The sequence below is a fragment of the Nestor notabilis genome, unplaced genomic scaffold, assembly GCF_000696875.1.
Source record: "Nestor notabilis isolate BGI_N333 unplaced genomic scaffold, ASM69687v1 scaffold34886, whole genome shotgun sequence".
In the NCBI taxonomy this organism is placed as follows: domain Eukaryota; kingdom Metazoa; phylum Chordata; class Aves; order Psittaciformes; family Psittacidae; genus Nestor; species Nestor notabilis.
The window spans coordinates 21,606-45,556 of record NW_009932140.1 but is presented as its reverse complement, the minus strand read 5'-3'; the positions used below and the strand labels follow the sequence as shown (position 1 = coordinate 45,556).

The window sequence follows — 23,951 nt, the reverse complement described above, 5'->3', positions numbered from 1 at the left end:
AGGAGCGGAGGCTTCGGGGAGCGCTTCCTGCCCACCGCCCGCACCGCCGTGCGCGGCAGCCCCAGCATGGAAGCCATCGCCAAGTACGACTTCAAAGCCACCGCGGATGACGAGCTGAGCTTCAAACGGGGGGACATCCTTAAGGTAAGCGGAGGGTGAGGGCTCGGGAGTTCCCTCCTTAGCCCTGGGCTTTTCAGCTTCTCTTCCTGTCCATCAGACCTGACCCTCCTTTGAGTCCCCAGGGAACGCTGCCTCCTCTTAATAGAGTACCTCAAGATTTCCTCAATCCCAGCCTGATCTCTAGGAGCAGGAGCAGTTTGGGGTGTGTGTTCATAGTGTATCCCATGTCTCACTGTTCTAAGATTGGAATATCTGAAAACTTAGTCGTAAACATGGTAGCAAATAAGCAGAAGTACAAAGCAGTCTCTATGCTGAATTCCCTTCGAAGAGAGGAAACCCCTTAAAGTGATCAAGATCAATCTGATATTCCTTTCTTTTGCTTCTGCCAAGGATTCCAATATCAAAGAACAGTGATTGGATTATTTCTCAGTAGATAATCTTTAGCATCAGGCTGTCAAATATTGGCACTGAGTTTTATCTTCAGTCCTGATGAACTCCAGTGATAAGCTTGTGGCTGAATATTTAATGGATCTGTGCAGATGTAAGTGGATGCTGGAGTGCATTAGAGGAATTCTGGTCTATAGTTTTTTCAATATATCAAAGGCTTTTTAGGCTTCATCTTTGCTATATTAAGGAATTTGAGAAATGTTTGAATTTCTAAAGGTATATTTAAGAAACTGGACGCAGAAAACAAGCCCAAAATTCTCTGTTTTGGATAAAACCCCCTAGTGCTTTGGCCTCAGTGAAGCACAGCTCTGAGCTTTGTTGCTCCCAAGTCCTAAGAGCCATATTGCAGAATGCTTTAATGGAGCTTCATTCAGAGTCAGTATTTCCCCATAAGATGGGCTTTACCCTCCTGGTGTGATGTATTTTAAGCTGCTGCTTTCTCAAATGCTTTGAGTAGAAACAGTGTTGAGAGGTGCCTGTCTGCAGCTGTAACTCTGTGTGTGCTGACAAATCAAGTCCTCAGACCTCAATGGGATTACTCATCTGCCCAAAACTTTTGCCAGGGAAGAGCTTGATTTTAACTGCTACTTGAATATAAGTTGGAAAAAACCCAACCTTTATGGATAAACTTGTGCCTTTTATGACTGATATTTCAATAACGTAACCGTAGCTTTGTTAAAAGGGCAGTAAAATGTGCAGCCATCAACAGATACAGGTTGCAAAGATGTATCTCACTGTTAAAATAACTGCATCTGCGTGTGTCCGACTCATCCCTTGGCCTAGAAGGACCTTAGACCTCAATTCCTCTGTTGTAAATGACCAGAATATTTCCTTTTGCTACTTCTAAACATTTAAGACTCTCAGAATTTTAGAAGCCTTCCGGGATAATTCTGCGTTTTTCTTGAGCTGTATTTGTCTATTCTGGGTTACTACTACCCTCAGCTTTTATAGTGTATTTGAGGTAGAGCACAGCTGAGGTCAGTTTGTAGAACATGCCGAACACAAAGGAAAAACTGAAGTCTAGTGAAATTTGGTTTATTTGAAAGTGGAATCTTAATAATTTTGGTCTAGTTTGGTTGGAATTTTGCTGAAGTACATGGGAAAAAACTCTGGTAACATTTGCATTCATTTAAAATCATTTTCTTCTCTGAGAATTAAAGGCAAATAACTTATTTTTTAGACTTTGGAAGCCTGGTCTCTGCTAAAACTCCTGCTGCTGCACACAGTGACTTATAGTAACATGTTCTTGAGTCCTGGCACTTGGTGTCATCCCACAGGTACACGTTGTTCCCAGTGATAGAAACATGGTGTATATATGGTGTTACACTACATTACTAATTGCATTTTTCCTAAAGAGAGGAATCTTCCTACTCCAGACAAACCCAAGGCTGAGCACTTCCTTATAGCACTGATGAGCAGTTCTTCACACTGTATTTCAGCTCATGTTCTGAAAATGGCTGTTGATTTTATAGATTTCCTCCACAGATGAGTAAACTGAGTTATAGAAATGGTGAATTGCTCAAGATTATCACTGAGGTCAGTGGAAACTCCCAGTTTCAGGAATTCTTCAGCACACAGCTGAGTCCTGTGCAGCATGGTGAGGGTCACTAAAACTGGCAAAGTTCAGACAAATAAGCCAGACCCAATGCCAATTGTTACAGTTCACTTTATTCAGGCTGACAAACCTCTGTGAGGCTTTGTCATTCTGAAAGTCTGGTTCACTTCTAATGTGTTTTAAGTTGTGGAAATGAATTTCCCTCAGACATGTCAGATCTGTTTTGTTAGTACTTTGCTCGTGACAGAGAAATCTCAGGGGACCCCATTTGTGTACCTCATGTGATCTGTGCAATGAAGCAGGTCAGTCCTGCTGCCCTCGATTTGGGAAGAGAAATCAACTTGTACCCTGTTGAATGCATTTGCACGTTCACTCTTGAGATACCCTTTGGTGTGGTGCACACATAACTTGGTATGTAGTGAGGACTTGTTTGAATCTAGACACCTGCCTTGATGCACCTCCAGAAAGTCAAGTTAGTTTGGTGGCATGTATGATAGAATCATAGAATAAACCAAGTTGGAAAAGACCTTTAAGATCATCAAGTCCAACCGTTCCCAGCACTGCCAAGGCCACCACTAACCCCTGGCACTGAGGGTCTTGTCTACACGGTGTGTGAACACTTGCAGGCACAGTGACTCCAGCACTGCCCTGGGCAGCCTGTTCCAAACCTGAGCACCCTCTGGGGAAGGAATTGTTCCTCATCTCCATCTAAACCTCCCCTGGTGGAGCTTGAGGCCGTTTCCTCTTGTCCCATCCCTTGTTCCTTGGGAGAAGCCCCCTCCTGGCTCCATCCTCCTGTCAGGCAGTTGTAGAGGGCAATAAGATCCCCCCTGAGCCTTCTCCGGACTAAACCCCCACAGTTCTTCAGCCATTCCTCTTAAGAGGATGATGGCAAAGGATTGTTTCATAGCGAACCGTTGCACCTTGGCCACACTAAGGAAAGAACACAATCTCTAACTCTTTAATTCCCACTCGTTGGGAAGTTTGTGTTTCTCTGTTGGGAGAGCAGGCAGAGATGCACACTGACTCGCTCTGACCTCAGCAGATAACTTGCCTGTGATGTCATGGTGCCATTACTGCTGCATACCCATATACTCGGGGCTTGATTGAACAGCATTTGAACTGTAGCCATTAAGCTGGTTGTTAGTAATCTTGTGGCTGGTTTCCAAAAGTGAGTGAAGATAGTTGACCTTTGGCTTGCAATTGTAAATCAGCTGAGGGAAGAGGAAAAGTGCTTGGCCTTTGCTTGTGTGGGCACTGTATGGCAGAAGCTGCCTCTGTGACTCTGAAACCCTGGCAGTGCACTGGATCCCCTTGCCCTGTTGTCTAGTGGTTCTGTAGCAGTGTGTGGTGTTGCTATTCAGGAGGTGCAAACTGACCTTTGAACATTTTAAATACACTAAATGCTACTTTTCCAGAGCAAGGTTCCTTCTTCCTTCTGTATCTTCTCATTACAGCTCTCAGGATCACCGTTGTTCTCAGGTGTTGGTGGTTGCTTCACAAAAACTTGGTGACTGGAATCCCATTAGAGGTGCAAAGATGCCCTGTGCTGGTGTTTAGATAAGTAAAAATAAAATGAAACTGGGGGGTTCCTACTTGAAATGTTGATTTGCTTGGAATAGTTGATGGTTGCTATGATCCTTTTCCAGTCTTTTCCCCTTTCAATTGCTGTGTTTGTTGAAGTAGGGAGTAGTTAACTTCAGTCTCTGTCTATATTTGTTACTTGGGTTTTATGTCCCCCAAAACTATTGTATTTGTAGCAGCTTCTGCTCTTGTTGGCCTTTGTGCTAACTGGCAAGTATCCAGACCTAAAGTGTGCTAATACTTGCTCGTGGTTTGCCAGGAGATCTGGGGGGAGGAGAAAAGAAAAATCATCATTCTTCCTCTCATCTCATCATCATTTCTTTTCTCTATTCCTCCTACATCTAATCCAAAGAGCACAGTTAATAGTGTGGTGCTCTGATAACCATTTCTGCATGGTTAATGCAGAAGCACTGAGCACACTCAAGAATACCTTGAATGTTTTGGGTTTTTTAAAGAACTACAGACCACTGCTCCGTTTCCTCTTTCTCCTGTCATAGGCTTGGGGCATAGCTGCAAAGTGATCTTCTGAAGAACTGAGTAAGTTCCTGTTCCCAGTAGTTGTCAGCAAAATGAATTCAGGGGCACTTACAGATTGTTTTCATGAGGAAAATTATTCAGGAGGAGATTTAAAATAGAGGCCATCATCTTTCATTTTGGGGTGTTCGCTTTGGGATGACGCACACAGACCAGCTTCCCTCTGCTAAAAGAAGGAATTCCTGGATAGAATCTTGATCACTTGACAGTTCCCTTCAGCAGAGTCATGCGTTTTCCCTGCTCTGCTCACACACGGGATGGTCACCCCAGGTTCTGCTCACGTGCTTGTTTCCCACCAGCCTTTTCTTTCTGTCAGCCTTGAAGAGGATCGAGTGTTTGCAAACAGTTGATGCTGAGGTGGCATTTTCACTTCCTGCATGAAAACCATCTTTTTGTGTGTGGATCCAGTGAAACAGTTTTGACTAGAGGGAGGAGTCTGCTAAACAAGGGCAGCATGGTCTCTCTTCTTCCTTATCCCTTGGCTTTGACTTCACCTGCATTGCCTGTTATGGTGTGGTGTCTCTGCTAGAGAATGGAAATCCAATGCTTGCTGTGGAGTACTGCAGAGACTTCTCCTCTCTTTAGGGTGAAATTGTCTTTACTTTCATCCTTCTCTCCCTTCCTTACACACTTCAGTCATCTTTCCCCATTTATTTGGAAGGGGATAGACTCGGATGTGGTCTTGATTTTAACGTGAGAAACAGTTTTCTGCATTAAGGCAAATTGAAGCACTATGTGCTTTATAGTGAAATAGGTCACACATTGGAGCGGGTTGCCCAGAGAAGTTGTGGAATCCCCATCCTTGTAGATCCCCAAACAAAACCCTGAGCAAGCTGATCTAATTAGACTTGTTCTGAGCAGGAGGTGGATGGGGGCGTTCTGGAGGTCCTTCCAACCTACATTATTTTGTGGCTGAGCTGTGAGTGGCAACTCCATATGTGGTGGTTGATTTGTAGAGGTGTGCTTAGGTCGTGTTCCTTGGCTGGAAGCCTTGAATGAAGATTGTATTTGTCATCAATATGTGATCGATATTGCAGTCAAAGAACACAAACCTCAGATAATTACAGAGACTCATAAAGACACGTATAATTATCTTAAATGGAGCTGATTTGCCATCCTGGCAGTCGGAGTTCTGTGTTAGAAAGAGATGCCTCCTGTAAGGGGTTGCATTCTTCTGGTCTACCCAGCTATGCAGTGCCTATGTTTTTAGTACAACCTTCTCAAATACTGTTTCTCTGTGTATGATGATAACCTACAGATAGAAAGTGGGATGTGTTTGGTTAATGAACTTCTCCAGGCATCAAGGGAAGGGGTTGTGGGAAGGACCTACCTCACCTCCATGAGGTGTGTGTGCCCAGGAAAGAACACACTCAAGGTTTCTCTTTCTAAAAGAGCTTGGACCTGTTTAGAGCAAGGTTGTATTGCTGAAGGTGTGTCTGTGCAGAAGACATAAATAGGGAGTGTTCCAGACTGAAGGGCTTTGGAAGCAAGGAGTAAACATGTTCTTCCCTAAAAACAGCATCTTCGTGTTTATTTAGAAGCTATTTGTGATGATTATTTAAACTTGTCACTGACAGCAGACAAAAATTGGCCCTTGTGAGCTGTGTGCTGCTGGAGTTTGAGTGTCAAACAAAACACTGATTAAAGCTAGTGCTCAGCTCATTTATTGTATTGATTTAACATGTATTGCACTCTGTTATAACCAGGGGAACTGATGCTCATCTGAAGCTCCATCTGTCTTTTGCCACTGTAATGGAAGTGCAGTTGTTCCAGCTTCTCTGCCAGGTCCAGCTTATGTGGTGTGCCAGACCTCTGAGAGGTGTTAGCAGAGACATAATCAACAACTCCAGTTTTGCCTTGCTATATTATTTATCTGCTTTGTTCAACGTGTGTCAAACTGCAGCCAGTGCAATGGGCCTTGGGCTTTATTTACTGCCAGCACAAAAATGTCCTCACTCCTCTTTGGTTCAGTGACACTTCTCTTGTGCTAAACTCTATGGTGAGAATTTCAGGTCAATAAAATCTGTTTTTCTCAGGGACATCCCAGGTGATAATGGACCAACTTTGATTTTATTATTATTTTAATGAAAATGGTAAAAGCTTGATCTCAGCTTGGGGGAAGAAAAGAGGGATTAAGCCTTTCAGTGGTATGTATAAAGGATTGAGAGTGTCATAAATGTAGTATTATTAGTTTTCCAGTTTCTCTGCAGAGCCCTGCTATATGGGGGAGGAGGAGGGGTCCTGTTGGTAGTGAAATTCAGACTTTTCTGGTTTCTCATTATAATAAAGATTCAACTAAGCAAGAGGAGATAAGGAATCCAATTTGACTGTGTGTAGCTCAGCCTAATGTAAGCAGGGAACTATATGACCCTTCGATAAAATCCCTTGTGCTTTCAAGTTGCTAGTGACTATATACCAGAAATCAATAACTAAAGCCTAAACCTCAGGAACAAAATGCACTGGGTGAAACTAATTCTATTTCTTTGAAAATGAAAGAAAATGAAGTATTAGCTCCCTAACAACACTGGAGCCAAAAATCTTCTAGTCTCCCGTTGAGCAAAAAGGGAATGTGATTTACCAAACCTGATGAATTTCACAACACAAATCTAGACTAAAGATAACATTAGGACTTTCTCACAATTGCTGTGAGACTGAGCTCTTGGATTAACTTAAGACTGTTAAAGTGCTGATGCCAGATTGCCATACTTAACTTGCTGGTTACCCTCAATTAAAACCTTTTCTATATTCTTCATTTATTTATGTAGGTCTTGAAAGGTTTGAAAAATCAAAGCTGGTTCTAGAACCATAACAATGAACAGCTTTAAAATACCCAAACACCCCCCCCACCTGCCTCCAACAAAACACGTTTAAAGCCATTCACGAATTGGGCATCAGCAAAGGGTTTGGCAACGTTTGAACTAGTTGAGGTGAGTTCTCTCTGAGTTTTCCCTGTGTGACTGTGTACATAGCATCCCATTTCTCCTGGTCTGTGGTGTTGAAATACAGAATGTCCCTTGGGTTTGCCAGCAGAGTGTTGTTAAAGCACTAAGCAGAGCTGTGAGGAGCCTGTCACCCCTCTGCTCGCAGGTTTATGGGTATGTCTGCACTGCGTGGCCAAGAGATGGGACTGGATCTTCTGTGGCTGTAGCCAAGCTAACTTCCAGGGAACTGGAGTGATGATAACCACGTTATGGGATTCAACACAACTCAAAACTAACACACTTGGCCTGTGCTTAGTTCTGGGTTACAGGGGGTGTGACGCATTGATGTCTGAGCAGGCTGCTCTGGAGATTCGAATTAGGAATGTGTAGCAAAGGATAAGTCTCTTTTCCTCCTTCTCCTGCTCTCCCTTCTTTCAGTGCTGGTGGGATAGGTGTTAAGCCAGAGAGATGCAGCTGTGACTTGTGAATGTAGAGAAGTGACCAAGGAAATGCATTTGTTTTTCCTCTGCTACCACACCTTTCAGACTTAGAAATGGTGCTTTTGTATAGTAAGCCATTTCACTGGGGCACCAGTGAAAAGAGGTACCAAGTCTCAATGTTTTGAGGTTTTTCACTTGCTTTATTTAGCATTTTGTTAGGAAAGCTGCCTTTGATGTCTATCAGTTCCAGTTTACTCTGAAGATTCTGTTGAATTCAAAATGTAGATGAGTAGGTGAGTGTATGCATTCAGCATTTCTGTGCAGATCAGCAAATTGATACTGCAGGAGTTTGATACACGAGTTCTTATCTGCAGCTTTATCCCACAGCTCTTGTTCTTTCATTTCCTTTGCTGGCCCTGCAGTGGCAGTTAATGTTATCTCCCAAGTTGGGCAAACATCAGTGACTAGAATATATACAAGGAAGTAAAATGTGGGGGTTTTTTAGATGCTTTGGGCCTTGGGGAGGAAAAATAGGAGAATACTTTCTGTAATATTTAGGGGTTTTTTACATTACCTACAATGTGGGTTGTTCCTTCCCCTCAAATAGCTGTATCTTTTGAGGTGGAACAACAGCGTTGTCGATCTCAATCTGTCAAGCCTCAAGCTGCTCTTTGTTTGTCACGTTCTAGGCTCATGCCCTGGTGCTCAGCATTTAAAGCACTGCTCATGAGTGACACATGCCTTCAACTTTGAAGTCATCTTGTAACACCTCATAAGAGTAGGTGTTCAGATGGCATAGAAAAACGGTTGTGAAGCAGACTGTGGTGGAGCCTGAACTTGTTCCCATGTCTTATATGCATGATTGGTGCCACCATCTGACAACTCAAGTGAGAATTGGTTTAACAAACTTAGGAATGTGTTTTTTTTCATGGTGACATGTGCTAAACACATGGGCTTGTACTGCTGAGCTCTAATAGAGCAAGAAGTGAACTGACATTCTCCCAAACTGCTCACGATAACGATTTTGAGGATAGTTATTATATTCCTGCACCCCAGATGCTGGCTCTGCAGTACTTCCCCGTTAGTTACTAGATGCATCTGAAATTTGCATTTTGAATGGTTGTGTTCATCATTTCCCTCAGCCTGTACTTCTCTTTACTAAAAGAAGAGTGTTTTTCTATAAATACTAAATAAAAGCCCATTTTAAAGATGTCTTGGAGCACCAAAGAGGCTTTTTTCCCTTTCAGGAACCTGATGTTGGATCCTTCTGTCTCTCTTGGAGGTTGGGAAAACAAATAGTCCTGTTCTTGGAGATCCATCAAATCAGTTGGGTTTTTGATCCCACGGGGGCAGGTCAGGTTGGTGACTGGAAGAAGACAACAGTGAGGACAAGCTATTTTTGTCTAGGAAGTACATTGTCAGCCTGTGTAGAGTGATGAATTTATAATTGTGCTGTTCAAACCTTTCTGCCCTTTATAAACAAAATATAGAAAGAGAATCCTTCCCAGAGTAGCTGTGTTCAGTGTGTACCTGCCTCATTTAGCTGCTTTGCATGTGTTCATGTCAGCGTGCACGCTCTGTCCTGAGCCGCGAGTTGGCTCCGCTGCAGCTGGGCCTGGTGCACAGAACAGAAAGCATCTCTTTCTGCAGCTCAGCTGAACTGTAATTATGCTGTTAGTCTCCAAAACCTCTGATTTAAATAATTTGCCTCTGGAATCCATGCTTTCTGCACTGAGCCAAACTGCTTCTTGCTCTGACTTGTACGAAAACTCCGCTGGTTTACATGCGGAGGGAGGGGAAAAAAGTGCTGCTGTTATGCAGAATTGTTTCCCTTGGGAGGAAAGGGGGGAATTCTCCATGAGTTATGTATGAGCCAGCAGGTTCCACTAATCCTTGCAGCTCTGCTGGTGCAGAAGACTTGTGGTCTAAGCTACTCAGCCCTCTGCTTTGTGAGAAACCGGCACAAAATTCAAACCTCCTGCAACTGTAGCCTTTTCCATTGTAAATCCTTACGTGCAGTCAAATTCAGAGTATTCTTTTGTTCCCTACACTACTTCAGCTTAAACACGAAAATGAGACTTTAACCATTTGATCTGGCTTCTACTTTCTGCTTTTAACAGGAGATTATGGTCTGCTTGGGAAGAGCTATGCTTAGATTCTAGCCTTAAGTGAATTTATTTCAGAGTACTTGGAAGGATTTTAAGCTGCAGAAGTGTTCATCTTTCATTAGTTCCTATGGAAAATCTGCCCCTTTGACTTAAGAGGTATTTATTTCCCTGACCTCCTGTTCACATCTCAGGCTCTGATCTTCACTGTTACTGGGGGCATAACTAGGCAGGACAAACTCCAAGTGTCTTGGTGGGGGCAGAGAGGGAAGGCCAACAATTGCTCAAAGTGTGTCCGGCAGTTGCAGAGGAAGGGAAAGAAGGGAGGAGGAGGTGCAGCCATAATGGAGACAAGCACAATGCAACTTTTAAAGGTGAAATTTGGTATTTGGAATGCTGGTTTTCCCAACCTTGCCTTCAAACAATACTTGGGTTTTGGGGAGGTGAACTGCAGCATGATAAACATGCCTTGTTCAGGCAGTATCAGGAGAACTCGTGTGTATATTCCACAGCTGAATGTTATGTTCCTGTAATGTTTTGCATGTCCTTGAAGAAGAATCAAGATGAATCCTGGAAGTGAATAAAGCCTGGGCTGGCAGTTGAGGCTCTCTTCTGACTGCAGGAAGCAGAAGTTGCTTTTGCTTCCTCCTTGCCTTCACTTCTGTCCTTATTTCTCAAGATACATTTTGCACTGATGCCTCTTTCTGACCTCTAACGAAACTACAGCTTGTCAAAAACTAGTATCTGTTTTGAGCATTTGTGCCAGGGTGCTTAAACCTTCTTCCAGCATCAAACCATCTTGACAATTCCTTACTCTTTAACAGGAAGTGATACATTCGTCATTTTCTTTTCCTGAAAATTGCCCTTTAGCTTAAGAGTGTAACTTGCTCTGTGCCAGGATGGATGAAGACTGCTGGGACTCTACCTAGGAAGACCCAGGATAAAAATAACAACTCTCTTTACAGGGTCACAAAGAACAGAGCTAACCAAAGTGCTCTAAGTTGACCCAGCCTCCCCGGCTTCCACCCTTCCTTCACAGCTCAGTATGTCTGGAAATCTTGCAAGCTGTTACCTTCCCGTAGTGAAAAGGAAGAGCATAGGTAAAAAGAAGCTTTTATAGACTTGCTTGAGCTTTCTTTTCCATGAAGAGCTTGGGTTTTGTTCCACCTCTCTCTGTTTGGATTACAAACACGTGCAAGGTGCTGCAGTAAGATTAGAGACACAGTTGGTGCTATTTGCATCAGGAGTAGTAAGTTTCTCCTAAAGCTTATTTGTTGAGAAGAAAAATGATTTTTAACTTTCAAAAAGCTGAAATTATTAAACATATGTTGGTGACAGAGCTGCTCTGCAGCCTGGTCAGCACTGACATCCAGCCCAGGGTGACTTACGTGAGCTGCAGGTAAGTGTTCTGTGGCTGAGGGTGCAGTTCTAGATGCTTTTGGGCTCCCTAGCTTAAAGTCCTCACAAAGCAAATACGGTTCTACCACTTTCTTAGTTTTCTCTGAATCTTAACTGGATTTAGCTGGTTTTGTTCAGGATTGCAGCCCAGAGTGAGAAATCTGGCAGTACCTGGTTAAACTCTTGTGCAACCACCTTTTATTCCCTCAGTCATGGTGACTAAAACTCCTGGTTTGCTAACTGGGAGGAAGCTCAAGGGACATCATCGAATGAACCTAACTCCTGTGTACTAATGCAGGAACAAGTAACACTGCTGGGGTGTGCTTGGGTTTGGCAATGGTTTGCAGCACTGTCATAGACAGATCTGAGCTGACCTTTTACATGGCCCTTGTACCATGTTGCCAACTACCAGTATTAGCCAACTTTCTCCTACTCACTGTTCGTTGCCATAGATAACATTAAGTTTATTATACCTTTATAATGGATTATGCTTTAGACATTCTCCTGTGGTAGTAAAATGTACCCTTCATAATGTTAAAATAGTGTCCTGTATCTGAGAGCAGTTTCCATCTGAAGTGCATTATATGCCATTTTCATGATTAAACATAATAGAAAACTCTTTATACATATCACAGACTGGTTTGGGTTAGAAGGGACCTTAAAGATCATCCAGTTCCAACCCCTGCCACGGGCAGGGACACCTTCCTTTATTCTTCTCTGAATATCTGTACTTATTTGCCATTAGAGACTGGGCTAGATGGACCCCTTGGGTGCTGGCTGTTTGGGGCGAGACATTTAGCACTGGGCATCCTCCTCCTCCTCCTCCTTGTAGACGGTCTTCCCACAGCCAGACTTCGGTGGCTCTCTCAGCTGGAGGCTGTACCTGGACTGTTGTGTTGAAAGAGCCACTGATGGCCTCACCTTCTATGAATCTTTCTAACCCCATTTTGAATCCATCTGTACATGATAACATTAAATTCTCATAAAGTAAATGCGTCCTGTGTGGGGAAAAAGTTATTCCCTTTGTTGGTTTGAAACATCCTACCTGGGGAATTTTATTGGCTTCCCCACTGTTTCTGTCCTCCCCTTGCAAGAGATAGCAGGAAAACATCTCTTCCTGTACTGAGAGGAGCAGGTTTGGAAGTGTCCTCTTGTGTCTGATGTCCTGTAGTGCAAAAACCATTCCAGACTTACTTTGTCCTTGTTCCTTTCTCAACTGCTTTAGTACATTTCAGTGTTTTTTGAGATAGGCTGAGTGTAGCTACTCAGAGACAGAACAGATGCAGAGTCAAAATAGTTTGGTTCTTTCATATGGAATATTAGGTAATGTTTCTAATCTGTTTTCAGATTACTACCCCCATGATTCTGGGATATTTGCTGAGGAGAAATAGCTGGTTTAAAACCTATAGCTTCATGTAGTTAGAGTTCTGTGGGGGGTTTGGCTGTGTTTTTTTCCTCATGCATGTTATTTTGCATATTCAATCTGTCTGTTATCACTTGGTCTTTTAGTACTACGTTATCTGTGCAGCTCATGAATTTTAAGGTTTGTGAACATCTTGGTGAACTTTGCCACTTCTCTGTCAGCTTCTCAGCTCAGTGGTGAAGGTGTTGAGCAGCGCAGCCCCTCCTGGGATCCCTGTGGTACAGCCTCCCTCCGCTGTGGACACTGACCCCTTGCTTTCCGTGCTAACCTTCTATCAGCCACTGAGCAGAGCAGTGTTGTTGATGAGGATGTTCGTGGAGATGAGTAGCCAAAAACCCGAGTTGTTCTTTTTAAATGAAGCAACACACATAAACCCAAGAAAACTTCAAGTCTTGACCTTGCAGCTCTTCTAGTTTATTTCAATTAGTGATTCATCTGCCTTCTATATGGAGTCACATCTTTGTTCTCTCTTGCCACTGGAGCTCTGAGGTGAAGATGCTTTTTGCTTTTATAGCTTTGCCAGAAGAGCCCAGCTTCCAAAGAGCTGCTTGAAAGTCAGCTGAGCTGGATTCCAGAGAGGCGTTAAGGCTTCACACTGGCAATATTGCTGCAAACCAGCTGGGACCAACTGGCATCTGTCATGCTGCAAGATACGTTTTTGGGGTCTTTCGATAAGGCCTGATCCTGGTTTGTGAGCACATGAGTGAGGTCTTCCCAGAACTCCTCTTTTGGGAAGGTTTTTGAATGCATCCGTAGCTAACACATGGCCTAAAAATCCTATTTGGTTGTGTAGGAACGATTGACCCTTTGTTCAGGGCCCTGGGGGGAGTTTTCTGTGGTCAAGGCATTGATCTCCTGATTGGAATCTCCCACTAAGGGAGAGTTTTAGTGCCTTATCTTTTACTGAGACTTACAATGGAGATACTGTGCTACTATAGTGTACTTGGGAGCTTAAAATTAGTCTGTGGTCAAATAATATACCCCAGGGTGTGAGTGACCTGCATTCTGATATCCCTTCCAGGTTACTGCAGTGGAGCCCTAACGAATTCTATTCTTGCTTTAATTTGTTCTTGACCTGGAACAGTTCCTTCTAATTTGAGCCACTAATTAAGAGATAGTTTGAGTTATCTCTGAGCTTTTCCACAAAGAATTTGGTGCCTCAGCTGCCTTGATTCCAGGATTCTGGAGCAAGTTACTGCTTTTGGCATTTAGAATCTGCGTTTCTGCATTTTCATGTAAGGAGCCTCTCTGATTTTCTTTTTTGCCTATTAGCTAAGAAAGCACCAATAGGGTTTCTTGTAGAGATTGGTGGTGTTTCTAATAGTACGTTATATTAATGAGAAAGAAAGAAAAAGAGAAAGAAAGAGAAAGAAAAAGAAGTGTTTATCGGTACTTACCTACCAGGTTAATATTTCTCTGTTCCTCTGAGATACTGTAGATAGTGCATCTATTTTAAGTGAAATATTCCTGTGTTAGTATACTGGTTTTCTTCCTACTCCTGAGTAACTCTGGAGGAGTGTTTCTTTTCCCAATCCATACAATGGTGAATTACAATGACAACTGTAGGCTCAGTCTCATAAATACACGCAGTTCTCCTACTGTAACTTGCTGTGAGTAAATTCTATGTAAATGTTTCAGTTTCCTTTCATGGACAGGGTTGCACATGGACTAAAGCTGTTTTATTAGCTCTGAAGTGAAAGAGGAACTTTGTAGCATAAGGGGAATTTTTTAAAGCATTTCTTCAATGTGCAGATGTTGTCTTCCCCCCGCTTCTTTTCTTTTATGCTACTCATTTTCCCCTGTCCCTTCGCCTCTAGTGTGTAATTCAGTAGTTTCCTCTCAGTAAGCCCCCACAACTGAGGGTTTGGACTTTTCCTGGGGTAGAATGTGAGTTGAACTTGCTTTTTAGTTCTTGGGCCTTGCACTTCCTCAGTTTGTCAGAGTAGGAATGCTGTTTTGACACTGAATTAAGTACATGTTCCAGACCAGTGGGCAGCTCCGGCATGAGTGGGGTCCTTACTGCATGGTGGGCATCCCCTTCTTTTTGGTTATTGGTTATCTTTTCACTTTTTGCCATTCATAATGACTTCCAGCATTCCCTCTGGGCTTCTGCTGGGGGTTAGATGTAGGCTGGCTGTGTAGTTGGGATAGCTTTCCTTGTTTAGAGGAATGAGCCTTCTTCTTCAACATCTGATTCCTTGTGCATGGTTCAGGCGTCTTTCTCTCCAGCTCCTCAGTCTAGCATCAGTTATCAAAGCAGGTTCTTTCTTCAGTCTGTTTTCACAGGCTCTGGTGGGCTGTGTGGTTTTCTTTTCCCTTTGGAAGGCCAATCTTTCCTGGTTTGCCAGAAATTGTTGGGCTTTTTCTGGTTAAATTGAGGCCACTGGAATTCTGCTTTTTGTTACTCCAACTTTGTGAATGCAGAATTGTGGGTGTTTCATTCTGTATACTGTTAATTGTCCCAAAATTGCACCGTAATCCAATGATGAGTTTGGAGAGGAAAGAAAAATGGATTAGTGTTGGAATGAACCAACGCTTTTCACTAAGACCTGTGGTGACCCTAAAATAGGCTGAACTTTAATGTCATTAAAAGATTTCTGGGATATAATAGTTCGTTATTCCATAGCAGAGTGAAAACAGTCATACGTTTCTTCTTAAAGTTAGCATGAATTAAAGATCTACATGAGACCTGAGTACACCAGCCCCAGTGTGTGTGTTTATGGGATTTGGTGTGTTTCCCTATTGAGGTTTACGTATTAAAAGGGCACAAGTTGCTGTGAAAGCACTGAAGAAGCTTTGTGCAGGAAGGGCTGGTGTGTCTGGCAGCTGGGGAAAAGCTGGGATGGATGGTAAAATCTTCCTAATAAAATGACTGAGGATTCAAGATCAAGTCTATTGACATACCTGTTGTAGCCCTCATGTTCAAAGAGCTAAGGAAACCTGGAAAAGAAATGAGGGGATTAGAATCATAGAATGAGTGAGTTTGGAAAAGACCTTTAAGATCATTAAGTCCAACCATGACCCCAGGACTGCCAAGATCTGAAACCAGTTGCTTGGGCACCTAAAGCAAGGTAGTGGAGCATAGCCAGTTGGTTTTACTGGCTTTTGATATTATTAGAAACATTTATCAAAACCTGGGAAGAAGAATTGTGATTAAATATACTTCCACAAAGGTTTTTTAAGTGCAAAATCCATTTGAATCCTTTTTTTTCCCTGGTGTTTGTTTGCTTGCTTTTTGTTGGGGTTTATTTTTGATCCCAGAAGTCTGAATCTGGACTGAGTGTACCTGATGTCTTTGGCTAAAAAGGGTGTTTAAGTACATCTGTTATTTGCAATCTTCTCTTAGCAGAACTTGACCAGGTGGAAATGACCAGAGTTGCTGGGTGAAAGCTCCCTTGTCTGTTACACCAACCTCCAGTGGTGGCATGAACAGTGTGTAAGAATGGACTATTCAAACTGTCTTTGAACTTCAGGTTCTTAGTGCAACACCAGCAGAATCCTGGTGCTTGGTTGGTTGGTTGGTTTGTTGCTTTCTTTAAAACCACCCAGGTTGGTTGTGTTTTGTTGGGTGTTTTTCGTGTTTTAAAGTGTGGCTGATGCCCTGCTGGGAGCTGGGTTGAAACTTGGGTGCAAGAAAATGGCAATGTGCCATTTCAGGCCTTTAAAAGCAAGTCCCCAACAACCTTTTCTCATTAAAGGGCTTCTATTATCCTCTATTTCTCCCTTATTCAGTGTAATGTGGGCAGGAAAATCACTGATGCTAATGTAATGTTTTACAGTAAAGCTGCATCTCGTTTCTTCCTGTTTGGCTCTATTTCATGAGGCATCGTGTGAGATGTTTTTAAGTGGGTATCATGTTTTAGAGCCCATTCTTCAAACTGCCCTCAGTGTGCTTAGTTTGATGCCACACTTCTGCTCTCATAAAGGTTTGCAAGACCTCTCAGTGTGCTTTGCATTATGCAAATGTGACAGGAATGAGTCAGATGATATTCAGGGTTCTCATTAGAAACCATTTGCAAGTGTCTTCCTCTTGTGTGTGTGTGCGCGTCCCACTAGAGAGGAAGTCTGAGCAGCTTTGCACTTACTGGAAAACAAGAAGAGTTCCTGTCTCTCTTCATATTCTCACTCTGAAGATCAGCCAAACCAAGTACCTGTAGATTTCCTCTCCAGTTTAAGATGTTGCTAGACATAAATAAGTAAAACTAGATTAAATAAGGTATATCCATCAAAAACATGCTGATTAAAACCATCACCTTGCAGCTGACAAATCTCTGATGAATATAGTTGCAGTTCCTTAGTGCAGCATTAGTATTTTGGGTGCCTTAAATGGTGGTTTCTATGGTGTGGAAAACTGAGCTCTTGTGTCATGCTAAACCACAATGTTATTAGTTGTCTGCACTGGAATTGCCTTGATTTGTACAGGGCAAGATAAGCCTCATTGATTTCTCTTTATTTTAGTCAGTGCTGATTTATAACTGAATTTATAATCTTGCTATGAAGGTGTCTTGTTTTAAGACCTAATGTTCCACTAGTGTTGGTTTTGCTGCTCTTCTTACATGGACAGGATTGTGTGTCCAGAACTGGTGTGATCAGATCTCCTCTTCTAGCTTTTGTCAGTGAACCACCCCAAAATGAAATGGGGCTAAGTGCTGTTTGCACATCTGCCTGTCCTCCCCACAAAGGGAGGTTACATTGACCTCTTCAAGTGCACAGATAAGAGGTGAGGCAGCAAATTATGCACATGTACAAACAGAGCTGAGGCAATAGAAAGAGCTTGATGTGGATACCAACCAGATCATTAATTGTGGCCATGTCTATATAATACATGACAAAATCATGAGGGCTGTGAGAGCGTGAACAGGCCTTTTGTGGGCTGAATTAAGACATGTTGTAAAATTACTGGCTTAGAGCAGATACATGCAAGGTGCTGATGTGCTCTACGAGTTATGGGTGCAATTAGTCTGAACTGGCAGGTGAACCTGCTTGGGAAGAGATTGGATTCTGTGGTGCCTTTATCTTTCCCTTTCCTTTCTCAGGTCTTTGCATAACTAGCTGACAGTACTGCTGTCATGAGCCTCAAAGGTCTCATGTTGCTTTGATTCAGAGAGCCTGAGGCTCCTGCTGACCTACAGGGTAGGGCTTTTGTTCTGGAAAAAGTTAGGAGCTGTTTGTTGCTTGAAAAATAATTTTCCATTTATCCTATAGCCACAAGTCTGGTTTTAATTCCTTGTGCGATTTCTTGCTTACCTCTATTTCCCTTACCAGTGTTATTTAATCTGAAGGCATCCTGCTGATTGTATTTAGTGCCAAAATACAGCATGCTTTTCTTCCTTTTCTCTAAGTTTCCCTATTGCTGATTCTTGGCCAGGTTCTGCTGAGGTACTTGGAGATTATCACCCTCAGCTATCTTGTATATCTGAGGCTATTTCATTCTTCCCCTCTCCCCCCCAGTACTCATATCCTGCAGAATAGAAGAGTTAAGGGGTCATTCCATGCTGCATCTCTTTAATGTGCTGTCTTAAACCAGGATTAAAACGGTCCTTCCTGTGCCTGGTTTGTGGCAAACTGGTCACAGATGGGATTTGCCATCCCCACGCTGTATCCACCTTGTAGTAAAAATCAATGAGCAGTCCCCAGTCACGTGCAGTTTTGAGATCTTTGTTTTTCAAAGTACTGGTTTTTACTCACTGTGTTTCCAGTTAAAGCATCTGGGCTGGTCCTGGCCAAAGTCTCAGTAAATTAGTCTCTTAGTCTTTAATACTCTGCAGCATATTAAAATTACATTGATGTATTACTACTTCTTATTGCTTATGGAGTATGGATTTGAAGTTTCTGATTCTCCCTTCCAATATGTTGTATTAGAATTGGTTAAATAGGTACAAATCTAGGAAAATACTGACTCAGAGCTACGGTGGACCTTGCAAAGCTGCTTATTCTAGGAAATTGGCCTCCTGTTATCTCTGATTTCATGCTTTTTCCATCTGTCTCAAAATGAAGAGATTAGGGCTGATCCGAGCTACGTGTGTGAGGCAGATTGTGGTAATCTTATTATTCTGATCTCATTACACTTAGTCTCTAGATCTGAAAATGTCCTGGGGTTAACCCTTTCTTCAGCAGCTGCAAAAAATACCTACTGAGAAGGTAACTGAGGTGTGTTCTGCAAACTTCAGATTAAAGCTTTGTACCATCCGGAAATAATGAAGCTCTCAAAGACTTTCCTACTGAGAGTAATAAACTTGGTTGTTGTTGGGTTGGTTTGTCGGGGTTTTTTTGTCTAAACAGGCTGTCTAAACTGATGAGTTAATCAACTCCTTTGAGTTACAAAGGATGAAACCCACCCTGTATATAAGACAACAAATAAGAAATGATTATTAAGAATTGCATTTTCATTAAATCACAGCCCCTTCTGGAGATCCTTAGCCCATGATAGTTAGGATTTTTTTTTCCCTAGCTTTTCTGAAAAGAAAAAAAAAAAATTGGGATTTTCCAAAGTTTTGTCCCAGTGTTTGACACACAAAACCATAAAACTTAGTGGAGTGTCTCCTGATCTCGTTACAAATACACAAAAGTTAATGCAAGATGCTGGGAAATACATAGCTGTGTATTTTAAATGAAGAAGGGACAACTGAATTGGAGCACGGAATTCCCAAACCTTTTAGGATCTACAGCACAACTTTGCTATTGTTGCTGATGGGTTAAGATTGGTTGATTGCAAAGGGTTAACTTTCTAGTCTGTGATGGAGAAAGGGACTCTTTTCTGCACTGGGCTGGTAAGTTTTACTTCAACACTAGTGCAAATGTTGTTAGGTGGACTTTGAGGAGTACAAGAGGTCTTTGTCTCACACTTGTGGAAGAAGCTCTGCCCTTTCTGCACAGTTTCATTATGAAACAAGTGGTGTTGCTTCTTCAAGCCTGTAAATGAAAAGAAGGCAAAGTGACAGCTGACGCTTGTGGGAGTTACAAAGCAAATATGTTTCTCTGTCTTTAAGAGATTTGGGTTTTATCCTAATTCCTGTTCGAACAGATTCATCGGCTGTTTGAGAGTTTATTGTGCTACGCTGATGGACTTCCAGATTAGACACTGGAGGGAACTCTCTTGAAAGCATTTAAATATTGCTCTGACTGTTCCACTGGCCATCTCTGAACATCAAGCGTATTTCCAGTTCCTATCCTGAAGTTGCTTTTGGGAAGAAGATTGGAAAGGAAGGGGAAGGAGATGTGTTAGGGAAGAAGGCTGGAAAGGAAGGGGAAAGAGATGCATTAGGTCATCAGAGCTGGCTAGAAGGAAGTTCCTTCTTTCTCCTTCTGTTTGATCTGTCATTTTTGTAGGTAATCTGAATTCGACCTGTTAGTAGAATGGTGTGTATTGTTAGATGTGCTTTTGCTTAGAGAGAAGCATGCAATGCAGGAATATCACATCCCTGCCCCAACTGCCAAGAGTACGCAAAGTGTGTAACTCTTCATTGCACTTCATTGTTTTGTAGTACAGGAGCACTTGAGCTTTTCCTCTAGCTGCCAGTTCCTGTGCTCTGTTGACAGAAAACTCACGTCAGTGACCGAGCTCCATTGGGACTGAGCATGTTGGCAAAAAATGGAGCCCTTGCAAATGATGGGCTTTTCTTCTTCACCCCAATCAGTCACAACTGACTTCTCAAACACTTGGGCCAGGACAGGGTGGGGATGGAGAGTGCAGAGGTGAGAAGGAATGGCTGGAGGGTAGAAAGTCCTGGGAGAAGCTTAATGTAGCTCTGTCACAAACTTCACTTCTGGAATCACTGCCTTGGGGATACATCTTAGCTTTACAAACAGGATACTCTATTTTGTGTGTCACTCTTACTAGTGGTAGTGCAGACATCTGTAGGGGTGCACTGTGAAGAGGTCAGCAGAGAGGGGTTTGGTTGGTTTTGGGGTATTTTTTGTTCTTGGTTTGGTGATTTGTTATTAGTTTTGGTTTTGTTTTGGGTTTTGTTTTTTTTTTTTTTTTAGCTAAGGTGTTTGATTTGGTTTAAAGTAGCTGTGCTGGCTACATGGGGTGGGGGGGAGCAGCTTTGGTGTGGGAGTCAGCTCAGCATACCCTGCACTGGCATTGCTGCTGAAGGCTTTTGCTGCTGTCAAACTGCACTCTTCATCCCTGCCCTGGGGCTGTACGTTTGGCTGAGTCTCATGATGGCAGAGCAGCATTCTCTTGCTGGTTATAGAGCAGCCCTTTCTTTTTGTAACTTGAATTCTTTTTCTTGCTGTTCTCAAGAACTCCTTAAAAATTTACCTTACCAAAACTGCTGCTTCTATTGTGCATTCACACTGGGTGGTGATGGTTGTTTTGCTTTGAGTGAGTGCTGAGTTGCTGGCAATGTTTTCATATATTTTTAGATAACAGTGAAGTATTTGTTTTTCAAATGAGAGGTAGGAAATTGCAAAGAATAAAGAATTGCATGAGCTGGCTTGGTGATAGCAGGCCTGTTCCATTTGGGGTAGTGGAGGAGGAGGGGGGAATAGATGGTGATGTAAGGGCTGCTTCTGTGACACTCCTCCAGTAATACTTCTGTGAAGAGATAGAAAGGGCTAAAGGGAAAATAAAGACATTGAGGATTCGTGTACTTTGCTTGACATGAGTGATACCTCCTCTGTTGTAAGAGAAGGATAATTCAAATGGGCACAGTGAACCCTTCCTGTAGCAAATGCAAAACTTCCCCCGAACTTCGTTCTTGACAAAGCAGATAGATTGCAGTCACTATGAGGAAAGGGTTGTCTCTAGGAACGAGAACCATAAACTTCCTGATCACATTCTAGCAGAGTTTGGAAGCTCTGCATGGATGAGGCAAGTCTTCCCTTTGTGCTATGTGTTGGTTGCAGTAAGCCTTACACCTGAGAGATTCACAGAGCTTTGAGATTGGAGGCTCGTTTTTTCCTAGCAGTAGAAAAGTGAAGGGGCTTTCTGCAGTATTTTAAATCCCATTTGTTGGTCTAATTATCACTAGCCAGTCTTTTCCATTTTGCTGGTGGGTGAAGTCTGCTTGATAAAGATCAGTGTCTCCTGTCCCACGAGCATTTGCATCCTTTTGTTCTCCATCAATACGCCTGGCAAATTTTACAGCCAAAGCTACGTTCTTCTGTCCCAAAGGTGCAGCTGTAACTGCTGCTGCCTGTCCTAACAAGAAGCAATAAGTCTTCCCTGTATGGACTGACAGCTGTTTGTGGAGGGTTCCTCAGCTGCAGTTTTCATTTTTCATCTCAAAATGAGATTTCAACACCATTTACTTCACTCTTTCAGTAGGGCAGGGATTGAAACGCATGGGCAGGGAGTTACTGATGCGTTCTGAACCTGGGGGAAGTGCACTTCAAATAGATGGTGAGAGTACTATCCTTAGATCACTAAGGCTGCGAAACCTTCTTGGTGCTAACAGGAAATGGCAGCCTTCAGCTTCATTGGGCAAAGTGATCAGCCTTTGCAGGTGGGATCTGAATTGAAGAGTGGTGACATTTGGGGCAGCTGTCTCAGGGCAGTGGAACTTGGGCTTTTCTCTGTACTTTCAAATGCAAATTGCAATATACGCTCTAGGGACTGGCAGAAAAGTTGTGTCTGTCTTAGATGTGCAAGAAATCAGTGTTGCTTCTTCATAGTAAATACTCATAATTCAGTTGCTGCAGAAAGGATATTGCAGTTAACACTCACTTAACATCCTGTGTCTAACAGCTTTGACGTTGGCACACTGGTATTGACATGTGAGCTTGAAACAGCTACTCATAAAGCCCTACTCTTCTCACGTGTGTGGTTTCACAACGTGTGGTTGGATGGAAGGGCTGACTTTTCCTATGCATGTCAGTCATAAACCCATAAAGAACTCACCTTGTCAGAAGGACCAACAACTGACATTGCTGAAAAAATAGAGCAGAAACAGAGACTTGATCAGCCCACCAGTACTTCTTGTGAGTGTCCCTGGACTTGATAGCTGTTTCATGCATTAAGTCTGTGGTTTTTCTGTCTATGCTGCAGAAATCTTCGAATGTCTTGCCAGGATCAGTATGAGGTTTAGCTTAACCTGGCTGCCTCTCCTGAAGGTGACTTTGCTTTCTATCTTACCCATTAGAGGTCCCAGCTTCAATTTGTGTACAGCTTGAAACCACTTGCCCAAATAAGCCTGACCTCAGAAGACACAAATAGCTTGGTAAGACTCAGCTGAGTCCCTCACTCTGCTTTGCCATTTCCCTTCTACACACTCACATTCACTTGAGTCTTGATTTTTGCTGCCCCTTTGCAGGACTACTCACATGCTCCTTCTTGAGCTCTTGTCTGCCTGTTCCCATAGTCTGCTCTGTTTAACTCTCTCTAGATGAAACTTTACACAAGATTAATTCTTGTTTATGTGAGTTTTGGGGTGGTTTGTTGGAGGAATTATAGAGCAGTTTGTGTCTTCTGAAACTGGAGCGAAGGGTGTTTCCTTCATGGCACTGCCTGCTCAAGCAGTCCTGCCCTATTCCTTTCCTTCCCATCTCCTTAGTCGCTTGCCTCAGCTCTAGAGCTGTACAGTCGTACCCTGCACTTACTGTGTGTCTCTGTTGCCAGCCAGTCGACGGAGGCAGGTATAAAATACACCACCACCACCTCCCTGAACTGTTCTGCACATCGGTTCCCCCGACTGTTGCACTACACAAGAGCCTGTTACCACTGCACAAACCAACTGAAACAGTGCTGCTGCCAAACATCCAGCCACTACAGACTGATAGCCTGGCCTCTGAGTCTGTGCTGGGTAGGAACTCATGCTCAGAAGTATGAATTAACAAGTCAGGCTGTTAATTCTGAGGTTAAGATGTGTACTAGATCAGTACTAACCATTCCATTGCTGACTCTCTTGAGAGATGCCACAGACATCCTCATTTCTGGATGCAGGCTTAAATTATCTGGATTTGGCTCTGAACTACTGTGTTTTTTGAGGACCATCAATAAGAGATATGAAATATACAAAAGTTCAGTAGGATCAGAATAGCTAAAGTGTTGCATAGCTGTCCAAATACCTATATATATTTAATATGGCATATCAGGTGTAATTAACCTGGGGAACTTTGTTCTAGAACTAATTAGTTGTCAAATACTATTCCTGATATATGTCTGTCAAAGAGCTGAGTAAGGCTGTTTCCCCCTCTCTAAGATTTACAAAGCTGTAAAATATAAAGCAATTGATATTAAATGCAAGACCTTGTGCTGGTGGAATCCTAAAGCCTTGACATTTTAAAACCAGATGAAGCAAAGTTAAGGGGTTTATTGCTCTGTTGCCTGGACTGTAAAATGAGTGTATAATAAATACTGTAATGAAACAGTTTAAACAAAGCCAGGCATTTAAAGACAAAAAATAATTTGAAGATTATCTATCTTGTAAATAGATGCCAATTGCACTGAAAGCTTCCCCCCCCCCCCAGGAATCGTGC

At 42.7% G+C, this 23,951-nt stretch overlaps 1 protein-coding gene across 3 annotated transcripts in view; it reads left to right on the top strand.

Moving 5' to 3' along the window:
* Positions 1-6: 6 nt before the first annotated feature.
* The window catches only part of GRB2 (growth factor receptor-bound protein 2), a 42,580-nt gene continuing 18,635 nt past the window's right edge, over positions 7-23,951 (top strand). For 2 of the 3 annotated variants that reach the window (XM_010016219.1, XM_010016218.1), the window contains exon 1: positions 67-144. In XM_010016219.1, coding sequence (XP_010014521.1) covers positions 67-144 — 78 coding nt within the window. Of the gene's footprint in view, positions 145-23,951 lie in introns of all 3 variants that reach the window. The other variant, XM_010016217.1, reaches the window with a different exon arrangement.